General features: G+C 37.7%; 1 protein-coding gene across 1 annotated transcript in view; it reads left to right on the top strand.

Annotated features, from left to right (window-relative positions):
• LOC145980204 (dipeptidase 1-like) overlaps nt 1-13,540 on the top strand; it is a 186,195-nt gene that overhangs the window by 150,145 nt on the left and 22,510 nt on the right. Inside the window, exon 8 of the mRNA XM_083113231.1 lies at nt 9,631-9,807. Within this exon, the coding sequence (XP_082969357.1) occupies nt 9,631-9,807 (177 nt within the window). The remainder of the gene's footprint in view (nt 1-9,630; nt 9,808-13,540) is intronic.

Raw genomic sequence — 13,540 nt, 5'->3', positions numbered from 1 at the left:
ACAGAGAACTTTGTGCCTCGAAATCTCGATTTCTTTTAATAAGAGTATTTCTTTTTCGGTTGGTTCGGACACACACTATGTACATACTTGTTTAGTACCCACCAATACAATAAATGGTCTTGCCCCCTTAATCAGAGGTAGTGTTGCCCACGAGACGAGACTTTGGCCTGTCTCGTCTCGTGAAGTCTCGTGGAAATGCTGTCTCGTCTCGAAAATATTCGTTTGTCTTATGGCACATGGTCAATCTCGTCTCGTCTCGAACTTTTAAAAGCCTGTCCCGTCTCGTCCCGTGGGCAACACTAATCAGAGGGTCTGCGCACGTCTATGTGTCTTCAATGTTTATTAAAGTCCGGTCCTATCCAGTGTGCAATGTGCCTTCAACATGAATCGACTACGGGATCTGTTGGTAACAGGGAGACAGCATTGCATTAACGAAAGTACATTATCTTGGAGGTCTATTGCTTTCTCACGAAAAATTTATTAATTTTCCTACTTCTTAAGTCACATTTATTCATAAACTTGCACCTAACTTCCAGCAACTTTTTCCCAATGCTTGTGTATTCAGGCTATTGCAAACACATTAACCCCTCTTTATACGTATTTTCACACTAGTCCTGTGGTTCATTACGTTAGTTGCTCGATGTACAGTCACAGGCAAGAAAAATGGGAGACCTAGATCCTGAAATATTCGCTTCCCTGCAAGGCGTTATGTGTGTTGCCTTAATCTACGAGGATTGTAGAAGTTGCCATTGAACATTTGCTACAAAAAGTCACTTATCGTCTTGGAGTTAAGCAACACACATAACGCCTTGCAGGGAAGCGAGTATTTCACGATGTAGGTGGCCCATTGTTATTGCCGGTGACTGTACATCTCGCCTCGGAGTGTTACTGATTGGTCTTGTGATTTGTACTTACACCATGAGGTTTGTAATTTAACCTAGTTCATGCAGCGATCTATGATCCCGTTGTAGTTATTGTGCACAGAACGGCACATCATGATGTGAAAAAATAAAATTATATTTTCGCTTTATCAGGAGGTTACATTTCGCTACGCAAGGATTCTCAAAAAACATGATCTTAAGACATTGGTTTTCCCGCCTTCTGATTAGATTTATTTTTAGGAGAATTTGATCAGAAACATGATGCAGTTATTTGAAAGATGTACTGGCGTACGCAGATTTTTTTGTGTGTGTGGAAGGGACGGAATTGTAAAGGTGGACAGTACGTAGCTTTGTTCTAGCTGAGCGGGATGCACAATGAAAAAAAATATATATTTCAAGCTTCTCAGTTTTCTAATATTGTGCTCGAAGAAAAATGGTAGGAGAGTATCATTTCTTTCTTTCTAGTTCTTAACGCACTTACCCCGGCCTCCGTGGCTGAGTAGTTATCAGCGCGCTACAACGCCAAGGGTCTAGAGTTCGAATCCCTGCCCGGGCATGGTTGTTTGTCAGTGTCCATTCATAAATTTCATCACACCATCACGTGGCAGAAAAGTGAAGTTAAATAAGCCAAATCAATCATTTAATTAACTGATTTTCATAATATTTTTGTTTTTCTCAAAATTTCTGGAGGGGTTTTAACCCCATCAGCTCCCCCTGCGTACGCCAGTGACTCTGGCTGTGCTGCAGATGTCTTGCCAGTCAGTTCCTCCCAATTGCTCAAAGGCTTCGGCTTAAGAGATCGTTGGCAGAGGCTTGGGTTATGTAAGAAATTATTATGGTTGCGAGCCTCTCGCAAAGGAACATCGCCGGGGAAAGATAAGTCTGGATGCGAAGCATTGTTTCAATTGTTCTCCCAGAGTTCCAAGTGCGAGACGCGCGACTTTGCTAATAAGCAAGAGAGTGCCTGAATTATTGTCGGGAAAAACAAAAGGAAGCAGCGGGGGATTTGGTGCAGATGGAAAGAGACTCTCTGCTTCCTCTCCCTCTGCTTCTTATTGATCTACTTCTCGCCAGCTGCTGACAATTCCATTTCATTCTCTCTTTGGCCCGGAAGGAGGTTGAAGGGGGTAGTTATGGAAATAAGACACTGAACGAATAAGTGGGTACCTGCGGCACTGACGAAATGCGATTTCACGTATTTGATTTGTTATCTCTCGACGGTTTGTTGCTCCCGTGCTTAGGAAATGGGAGATTGTGTGTTCGGATCTAGTAGCTGAAGTCAACGTTGAGGACGATTTGGAATAATTAGGCACACGTATGTTATTAACCCGTAAGGACGAGGGCGAGTTTGAGATATATGTTTTCATCATTTCTGATGAGTTCCTGAGTTCACTCCTCTCAGTAACTTTCCAGTGAACTCTTCCGAAGTTAGGACATTGATTCACATTTTCATTTCCGCTCCCAGGCCCATAGATACACTCCTTGGGCAAATTTCACCCACACTCACGCCCATCCGTTTTAGTTTGATATTTCAAAATGTTCTCTTTTTTTCATATTTTTGTGAAGGGCTACACCGATGGTGAAGTTGTAACGTCGTCGCCTTGTAATCAAGTAATCAATGTGTCCCGGGTTTGATACGCGGCGTAAAAAATTGCACAGTGGTTCGGATCCCACTTTAATATTTAGGTCCAGTCCCGTTTACCCTATCTGTGCTTAAACTTGACTAAAACAGCAATGCAATCAATCAAACATATTTATATCAATTGTATAATACAATAGAATGTTCAAACCTAATAAAATTAGTTCAATCGATGAATGTATTATTATGTGCATGCTTTAAAAAAATATAATTCGGGTACTTACAAAGCAATTTTGCTTGTGGATAAAATTTCCACCGCGCGTGTCCTTTCGGGTTAAAGAAGGGACACTTGCAAATTACCAATAGAGTATTTTGTGTGTCTTCTCTTTGTATTAGTGCCGTTCTTACATCATGAGTAGCATTTGAAGTTGTGGCTTCTTTTAGAGAAAATATTCCTTGGTATTTCTAATCGAATTGAAAGTCTTACTTCTTACCTTAGTGAAAGACAGGGTAACTCGTCTAGTTTGTGGAAGAGCGCTCTTACAAGCACGCGTGGAACTCAGAGCGAGAAAGGCTACTGTAGCGTTGAAACAAGGGCGAATAGGTGGCGCACAGCGTTGCCAGTAACTTAAGCTTAAAATAAGCAGAAATATCTATGAAGTTTTACACCCACATTCAAATTCAAAACGAACCCATACTCACCACATTCAACAATACTATGGTTAGCTGATGACTGTCGGGGCGGAACAAAATTTACAGGCAAGTAAAATAACTTCCCATACTAAAGTTAGGAAGACAGTAAGGCATTTTAATGATTCAAATTTGCAGAGAAAATCTTCGTCATTTACCTTCTTGTTTTTTGAGGAAGTATTCAGTAGGGAGCAGCGACTTTAATTCCCAGTAGTTAAAAGTTGACTTGTATTTTGTAAATGCATTTTCTTCGGAGGAGGAGTAGGTATCGTAATGTTCTACAAACACAAGGATCCTAAGTTCGTGCCGGCGTCCTTGGCGAAGTGGTTAGCACACCGCGCTATGATGCCAGAAGTCCCGGGTTCGAATCCCGGCCTGGGAATGGATGTTTGTGAGTGTCCATTCATCAATTTCATCACATCATCACTCATCCTCATCTTCGCAATTAGCCAAAAGTGGCAGAAAAGCGAAGTAAAGTAAAGCAAGTCAATCAAAATAAATCAATCCTAAGTTCGTACCCTTAACGAGAGATGCTGTGTTATATATGTGTACTTTTTATTTTCTGTCGCTTTTCTGTCACATTTGGCTAATCGTGACGATGAGAATGATTGTTGATGGACTTGAACCAGGGATTTTCGATGGCAATGATCTCTCAATGCCCTTGGCCACCGAAACGGCCAAGTGCATGTTTCATCGTCTATTTCACCGTGCATTATCGTCGCAAATAACCCCCAAAGTAGATTATCAAGGTAGAATAACAAGAACGGGAATAGTAATAAGAAACAATCTTCTGTGATGGATTACATTTATTTTTGTAAGATAATTAGGTTTTTGATAAAATATGCTAAAATATCATCGAGTTTAACTATGGAAAATTTTGAAAATTGGAGGTTTCATCTTACGCTGCTTCTGACCATCTGTCCTACTCAAGTTGTCCCTGTTCCTTCCAACATCTGTTTATTTACGCACACTTACGCAATAAATTACAAGTGATTAAAAAAATCCACTCTGGGAGGTAGAGAAGTAAGAAACGAATATTGTATGGGTTTTGTCAATGATTCGAAATTAAATTTAAAAAAACATCTAGATAAAAATGCCGATACAATTTTAAAGATTATAGTAGTATTTTTAAAGACGCCACAGAAAACGAACACATCATGCCATTACACACAAACGTATGCACAGGCGCCGAAAATAGTACGCACGTTTTGTGTATTGACACTCACACGCAAACACACTGCGAGGGGAGAGGCCTTGAGGAGGAAAGCTAGCAGTCTACGGAGCGCTCGCCAGTCTCTACAAGTGCACGCGAGTTCCCCAAGCATGCTTAAGTGACAGTAGTTGTATTTCGGCAATAGATATATTTTGCCAATTCAAAATTAGCTGGAAATATTTTAGAAATTCATATTGAAGTTTCAATGTTTGCAAAGCCCACCTTCGTGGTGTAGGTGGGTTTCATAACGCCCTACGACTCCAGCGGTCTCAGGGTCGAATCCCGATCTGGCTATGCGTGATCTTTGTGAGTGACCCTTCATCAATTTCATAATTATTATCACCCATCCTGGTCTTCTCGGTTAGCCAAAGTGACAGATGAATGAAGTTAAATAAACCAAATCAATCAATCAATCAATTCATCCTAGCCCTCATAGTATCGTATCTTAATTTTGCTATTGCGTTACACGCACATTTAATATAATATTAAATCAAATACGCCGATTCATATATTTATATATTTAAATTCCTTGAACGTACAATAAGATCAACAACAACAATATAAAAATTGAAATCATCGCCGATTCAGCCCATGGATGCACACTCAAACTTTCTAATAACATAAAGTAACCTCGGCAACCCGTACATACCCTTAGACCCCAGAGGCTCTCACCACCTCGCAATCTCATAGAACGACTGTGTTATTTTATTTAATCTTCTATCCGCTTTTATGAATCAAGCCAAAGCGTTGCAGAATCTCCAAAAATGGTCTACAATTAGCAGTTCTTAACTTGCCATCACCATCCCATCTCTGAATGAACACATATTATAACCGCAAGTGATGTGAATGAACCCATAAATGCCCAAAAAGTTATCTCCGGTTAGGAAATTTCACACTTTTTACTGTTACATGTTGTGTTTCTTTATATCAGTTATTCCCAACTACGGCTGACGTAAGATATTTTAGGGATAAACGAAAACAAAAATATTATTAGAAATTAGCAAAATAAATAGTACGACGATGCAATAGATACGTACTCTCCATCTCTAATCTTTATCCACCGTTAATTTCGACTGGATTGCGTCACCTTTTAACTTCGCAGACATTTCGGAGGAAACAGATTTTACAACTTGCGAACGAGATGACTTCACTGATCTCAGCGCTGATTTCACATTCAAAGTTAAGTTCACGTAGAGTGAGGTGTCGGTGGCCGATTTCTGGCAGAGGAATATCATAAACTAGTGAAGAAAACAATTGACGTACTTTTGCCCTTTTCAACTTCATATTTGTGCGAGCAAGCCTTCTCTGCTATGGCGACAATAAATTCCAAAGCAAGAAACAGACTGCACATGGGCGTATATATAGCTCACGTAAGGAGGGGGAGGGGTCAACTTGTGGTTCAATTAGGGTTCCTATATTTCATAAGTGAAAATCCGGGACACTACTGACCGGTAGCTCGTTTGGAAGCGAGGGGGGGGGGGAGGGCTGGACCCCATAAATTTGTATATATGTACAACATAATGTTCATTTACATCACACATTGTGTGGGAACTTTATTTGAGAACTGCGGACTGAACAGAATGGCACCCTAGCACGGACTCTTTATAATAAGTAGGTTACTATACAATGGAAGAGAATCGTAACTGAAATTCAGCACTGCTAGCAGATGTTTGCAGTACTCTCTGTATCTCGTTAACTTTGTATTGTAGAGAGGGAGTGATTCAATGTAGAGGTAGATTGTTTTGTTAAATAAGCATTTTAAAATTACGTCCACGCATTTAAATATAAAAAAAATGTTCAGAAAAGTATAGTCTTAATCATTTCTTCTTTCCCACTCGATTCCAGGACATTTGTGCATCCCGAAGGAACTATTCGGAACAGCGGGACAAATGATAGCATTCTGGGATTGTCCCTGAAAATAGCATCCCTAGGTATGATCTGGCTATCAAAATCCACTCTGCCACAACATGAAAGGTCACACATTTATGAAATTAAGTCTATCTACGAACCTTTAACTTTTCTACATGAAATGAGCAGAAAGTGCTTTTGAAAAAGCTAAACCCAGCTTCTCTTTAAAAAAGAATTACAATGTTAGAATTAGTCTTTTCCTCCTTGCTACAAAATTGAAAATAACATCATCGGTGTTATTTTAATATTCGTGTGTAGTATGTACACTTAACAGTGCAGGGTCCATTAGTCGAGGATCTCCCGATTAATTGCAAGGACATTATTTCAACCTCCTTAATGTTAAACACATCCTCTCAGGTGTTGATGATGAAACTGGCAGTGTAGCCAAGATCAGCAACAATTTGTGCATATTTGAGTACATGAGCATGTCACTTTTTCTATTGCCTACAATACAGACCCTGGACATGTCTCTTCAATTACTGTTTGCCACATTTTTCATTCAGATTTGAAAATGTAAAAAATATCAACCAGGCCATCCAACATTTTGACACACTGTTACAATGAATGAGGAATAGGCATTTCATATTGGAATAGGTTGTTGCAATTTCTCAATGTCTTGACTGTGTTCAGAGAAACTTGGGTTCATTTCCAATACAAAATGGTCCAAAAATGGACAACAGTAAAGTTTCTACTATTAGTGTATACGATTTCACAAGTCACTCTACTGAGCATTGATACTTTTCTGTCCATCTTGTGTCAAACAACTTGAGAACGTTACAGAAATTCCCTAGCTATCTTTCACTGCATTTTGTACAACCAAATTACTTTGAAAAGCTTGATTGATTTATTTGCATTATTTTACTTCCCTTTTTGTGTCACTTTTGGCTAATTTCCGAAGATCGAGATGAGTGATGACATGATGAAATTGATGAATGGACACCCACAAACGCCCATGCCCATTCCGGGTTTCGAACCCGGGACCCATTATGTGCTAACCACGAGAGGCTGCTCCTTTGAGAAGACTCGAGGGAAAAAAATTATAACTGATATGACAGTCTAAATATCGCAGAAATTCCATAGAAATTGGCAATAGCCAGGGTTTAAATATGTGCTGAACAATGTACAAAAATTGCTTTTGGACACTTCTCTGATATTATCTATCTCACCCCCTTAATCTACCATCAATTACATCAGCACCATCATATTCTTCACCAACTATTTTTCTTTTCTAAATCCACAATCGCTGAACCCAGAGAGAGTAGAAGTACTAATAGCTGAAGCTAACCCAGATGCAGTTAGAATCTCCAATAGGGAAATTCCATTTGGATATCCAAATCCGATCTAGATTTTGAAAATGGTTTATCGACTTTCGGGATTATCAAACACTTGGAAAACTTTAAATTATCAAAAAATTAGAACCTAAGGAAAACTTAAATCTTGAATGGTAACAAACCATATCGGGAACTTCTAATGTAATTATAATGTTCGTGCTATCAGTTCACAAGCAGCTGCTTTGGGCAAAAAGTACATGTAGCATTATAGAATGTGTGAAATGTCAGGAGTTTTCTGAGTATTCTCCAGAGAAAGTACGAAGCTATCAGGAAATTGCAGACATTTGCTTTGCAGTCCCATCTGGTGTGTGGAATTAATTTCCCATCCGTATCCCGTTCTATACGCTTGTAATTTATGAGAACAAAATAAGTCTGAAGAAATTTTTACGAACAAGTCTCTGCGCATGGCGGATAGAACAGGTAATCTGGTAATTTTACTGAACCTAAGGGGGGTGGAGTTGGACACGTTCAACCCCCCCCTCCTTATATACGCCCATGGGACTGCATAACCTTGATGATAATGTGCATGTTTCGTTGTCAACTGTAAGACCTGTTATCAAACATTTGTGCTATAAACATCAATCGCAAGTCTCACATTAAAGAAACAAAACTCATTGGTGTGATTTCCATTGTACTAAACTGTATTCTATTCTGATGTTTGTTCCTTATATTATTTTTCATTAAATTATTAACATTAGTACTAGAGTAGGTATTTATTTTACGTTAAAATTTAAAATAGTCCGGATGACATATTCCACTTCGATTTAAGACTAAAAATTGAAAAAATGTAAGAAGGGTAACTCAAATTTTTAATATAATTCCTAAAGGTGTCGGAACGTAAAAAGATTGCAAATCCCTGCTTTATATGCTGATTCCAGTACCGTTTGTACAGTCAATAACACGAGGTTTAAGGCATGATTTAATTATTCAGTAAAGAGGGTAATTTTCTCCTGACTACTGCCTTTATGATCGTGAAAACACTCCCTATGCATGCATTGCAAAATCAGTTTTTGTTTTGCATAAAAGTATAATAAATAACAAATTTATGTTTTTATATTCAAGAAAGCAAATAATTTAGAAGTGTCAGATGATAAAGAAAAAAGTTATACAAGAGTTAGAACAGGTCAATCCCACTCTGTATATTTGGATCTATTCTCTAGGATTCCACCTATCGTTTCATTTTCTTTCGTCGAGAATTGCACTTTTATTTTATTCATTATATTATTTTGAAGTGCCACTTTACTATTGAAATATTGTCTTCTGTAAACTATACCGTTTCAATATATTTTCTCTTTAAATGTAAATTTTTGACCACACGTTCACGCAATTCGCTATCATTCCTCTAAAATATATTTTTGAAAAGTAACTGAGCTACACTTAATTTGCTCAAAAAGTAACCCAGTTAACATTAGAGATACTGTTTTTGTTAATACCCTATTACGGTTAGCAGTTACTTAAATCGATGCCTTAACTGCAAATGAGTTATATTTTACTTTTACTGATGATCATCTAAAATTTACACTAAGCTTCATTAAAAAATAAACGTAGTTACTCATTTTAAAAAGCAAATCATTAAAGTTGTCGTTGCTCAGAAAAAGTAACTTACTTGTAGTAAATACGTTACAAGTAACTACTGTAGTTATTTCAAGACGCTGACCCTTATTCGCGTTCTTATCTCGTGTTCTATTCTGTGTCCCAGAAATCTGGGGAGCCAATCAGCGCTGAAGGGGAGAGAACGGGAGAATGAGAATCAGCGGAGCAAAACCGTGCCCACTGGTGCAAACGGCTGCTAGCTGCGTTCATTGGTCGAGCCTTCTCGAGTCATCACTTGCGCAGAAACATGTTTTTCTTTCCATCCCTCCAGAGATTCTCGAGACAGAGTATAGACGCCATTTGAGTATCTGAAAACATTTATTTACGTACATCTGCTACGTACTGTTAATGTACCTGTACCACTACACTTATTAGTGCAAGTGGAATTCTTTCTTTTCGCAACTCTAAGTGAATGTATTTTCTCCTCTCTCGCAGTTGGTTGTGAAGGAGATGAACCGGCTGGGGATGATCATAGATCTCTCGCACGTTTCGGTTCGAACGATGGTTGATGCGCTGCAGGTTACGAAAGCTCCAGTGATATTCTCGCATTCGTCTGCGCATGCGCTCTGCAACAGTTCCAGAAATGTTCCAGACCACGTTCTTCGCATGGTGGTAAGTACCTTATTACGTCCTTAATTCTCAACTTTGGTTTTCCAACAATTTTTTTAACATTCATCAGTAAATAATTCTTCCTGATGTAGAGCATTGTCTGCTAACGTCAATAACACGCAATTCAATACAAATAAATACAGCAAAAAAATTTCAAATCGGCTCTCACGGTAGAGAAAGTTGGTTATTTTTTTTTAAGAGACAAGGTGAGATTATGAAAATCTGTGGCTTGCTTGATAAAATGAAAATAGAGCTGCAAGATGTTATGTTATTTGTAATAATGCTTGTTTATGATAGAAGTGTATAATAGAACCTTGTTCGATGGAAATAATTTTTTTTATAATGCATTGTAGCTGAAGTAACTTTTAAAATTCCTGTGTCTGTTTAGTTCTTTTGATTTTGGAAATATCTTGCTCGTTCTATTGGTATTCCCTATGCGTAGTGGTAAAGCTATCGCCCTTTAATTATGAGATCCTGGGTTCGATCCTAAATGGAGACGCATTGCAAAGTGGTTCCACTCGAACCCTAGGCTCAGTCCAAATGCTCTTATCTTAACATAAAATGGGCTTAAAACAAACTTTGGCAAATACACTGGAAGCATTGTCCATTGTACCATAGCAAGTATCGTAATACCAAGGGCTCGGATTCTTATTAAATTAACAGTGGTCCGCGTTCGAATCCCATCTTGGGCATGGCTGTCTTTTGTGAGTGTTTCTTCATCAATTTCATCATATTATCTATCATTCTCATCTTCGCGATTAGTCAACACTGGCAGAAAAGCGAAGTAATTTAAACCAAATCTGTCAACTGACCTTATGTAATTACATATATTTTCGTTTCAATACCTATAGAAAAATGTAAAATGTTGCGGTATTACAATATTATAAGAGAGATGCGTTTTATGTTATATATTTTCAGGTAAGTATTGTACACATTTTCCGTATGGAGTACACATTTTTGCATATAATGTGGTGTTTTTGTCATTTGCGCAGCTTTCAGTGAGTAATGCAGATAAATTATGAAAAAACATTCAAAATATGATTTTTGCAAAAAATAATAATAATAATAACATTGATTTAATTGCGGTGTGCTGTTTAATTTATTCGATTAGAATAAATATATTTATTGTGGAAGTTTATGTGACCTCTCACGGGGTCACGACAAGCTTATAAACTGTTGTCGTACATATCATCAAATTACCACTATTTTTTATTTAATTTATTTTACTTAGCTTTCCTGCCACTTTTGGCTAATCGCGAATATGGGGATAAAATGCTCATAGCATGAAATAAATGAAGGAAAATCAGAAACATACAGAGACCACACAGCACGCGTCCCTCAGAGAATTAGGTTCAGAGCCTCGTTAGCCTGCAAAATGCAGTGCAGTGTGTAAAACTTTTACTCGATCATAAAGTTTTCAATGTTATTTAGGATATTATAATTTCATTATGTCATAATAAACTATGTAATTTAAAATAAAATATTTAGTATAATTAATTTTTACTGTCAGAAAGCTAAAAATAGCACCAAAGACTAAGAAAATAGTAGTCTACTCTTTTAATATACTCACATATTTATGTACATATTTCGTATGACTTGATTGATTGGCTTGGGTTTACTTCGATTTTTTGCAACTTTTGGCTAAAGGCGAAAATGAGGATTGAACTGTGATATGAAGATGTTCACAAAGGGACCTCACAGAGAACATGCCCAGACCGGAATTCGAACCTCAGACCCCTGGTGTCGCAGCGCACTATCGTCGTGCTTGATTTAACAGAACAATGTTTAAGTAATAAGTTTGTAGTGGCTGAAAATGGCACGACGTAAAAGGTACAAAATCGACGCACCCAACATAGCGTACATGTGATGAAGTTCAAAGTTCAGTTTGTAATATATCAGTGCGGAGGACAGGAAGCTGCCCCCTGTCACTGATGTTGACAGTTAATTCAACATCCCTTCGCTGGTGATTACTATTTTATTCTATTTCCTTTAGTCTCCTCCCCATTGTAAGTTCATTATATTTACTGACAACCTTCGTAAACAAATGTTGCAGGTTGTACAGTCTCGGATCCAAGTACAACTTCCTCTATGTTAGAAATGCCAAAAGCATGGAGATGGATGATGGGGAACAACTTACAAATTCCGATGCCCCAATAACACTTCTCCCACCACGCTGATTTCGAGCCATGCACAGTTGTTTTCTAATTTTAACGTTTCATGATAAAATATTTATAAAATCTTTCTCTAACTTCTACTTCTGGGGCACGAAACATATTTAATACGGATGTCTATGGAGTAGTTATTTTAACAATATGATCAACGCTTATCACTTTTTATGATTTTTTATGCAAACAGTGTATCTATCAATAAATATGTATTTTGTTCCTTTTTGTGGTGTCATGGTTCGGTATTTTGATGTAGTGATTCTTTAGCTAGCAGCCATATGCGTGAGCTATGTGGGGTGCATTGAGAAGAAATACAGATGCCTATCTGAACAATTTCAACCTAGTTGCACAATTCGAATAATCGTCTTATCGCAAAACGTAGTCGGGAACAAAGCGCGTCACGTGGCCATCTTGAATTAATATCATTGGCTAGTCATAAATGAACGTGTAAAGAACTGTTACTGTGATCAACACTTATTATCAGTATATATGGTATTAAATTTCACTTGGTTTGTTTTTAAATGGCGAAACAGAGTAAATTGGGCCAAGGTCATATGATACATATTGACTTGTAAATATCTTCTTTTTAAAGTGAAGGCTGATATCTCCTAGACCAATCATCATTTTTATGTAACTGATATTCCATTCAACGATAAATTCTTATAATTTACCTCATTGGATTTCCGTCCAGATTCTTTTTATTATGCATCTACTTTTGTCAAGCTGAACATGCAGTCAGGTGTTGTTGTATCAAAAGGCACTCTAGTATGCTATAAATGCTCATACAGACATATTCGTTTTTTGTCTGAAAGTATCATGAAAATACTCGAGTACTGTTAGTATTATTGCTTTTCATGCAGATGGGAGTAAAAATGCTGGCTGGTAATATTTAGCAAATGGCTTTATTTGTGCAACATTGAGCATGAGTTGTAGATCTGAAAGTACAAATTCTTTATTTTGTTTGTGGTTAAATACAAACACATACTGGTAATCCGTAGTGTTGCAATTCAACCACAAAAGGTTCGTCACTGTGTAGATCCTTAGCAATTTGTGTACTTATCAGTTTTCTCGTCCAGAGAGGGGAGGTTCGTCTCGCATTGGTCACCTTAGATAATATCTATTCTAGTGAGAATATGAAGGCATTGTGGGGTTTGCAACAATATTAAGGGATTGGTCAGTGTCAGTTTGGATTTGGGTTCACAATCTTCTGAATTCTCAGGACCACCGTTATTCCAGGGGAGTCCTGTTAGTGGGTGTAGGACTCAAGTATAGGTCATAGTCCTAATTCACATGTGAAATGTTAGTGGTATAGATCACAGGTGGCTCACCCTTTAAAGGATAATTTGTCATTTTGCAGAAGGTAATGTGGTAACATCAGATTATTGTAACGAATAACTTAGGGCTTTGTTCACGTTCGGCCTAACTTATTGTACAGGGTGTACCAAAAGGAAGGGTATATTTTTGTTAAATGAGAATGTAAGATGAATGAATATCAATTATATTTGAGGTAAGCACTAGATGACATGTAATGAACAATCGAGGATGAGATTTGGTTTCTTTAGGAAGTTTGT

This window comes from Lepisma saccharinum, chromosome 27 (genome assembly GCF_977018435.1).
Source record: "Lepisma saccharinum chromosome 27, izLepSacc3.1, whole genome shotgun sequence".
Lineage (NCBI taxonomy): Eukaryota > Metazoa > Arthropoda > Insecta > Zygentoma > Lepismatidae > Lepisma > Lepisma saccharinum.
The sequence above is the reverse complement of the archived record's forward strand: the minus strand, read 5'-3'. Positions and strand labels throughout refer to the sequence as shown.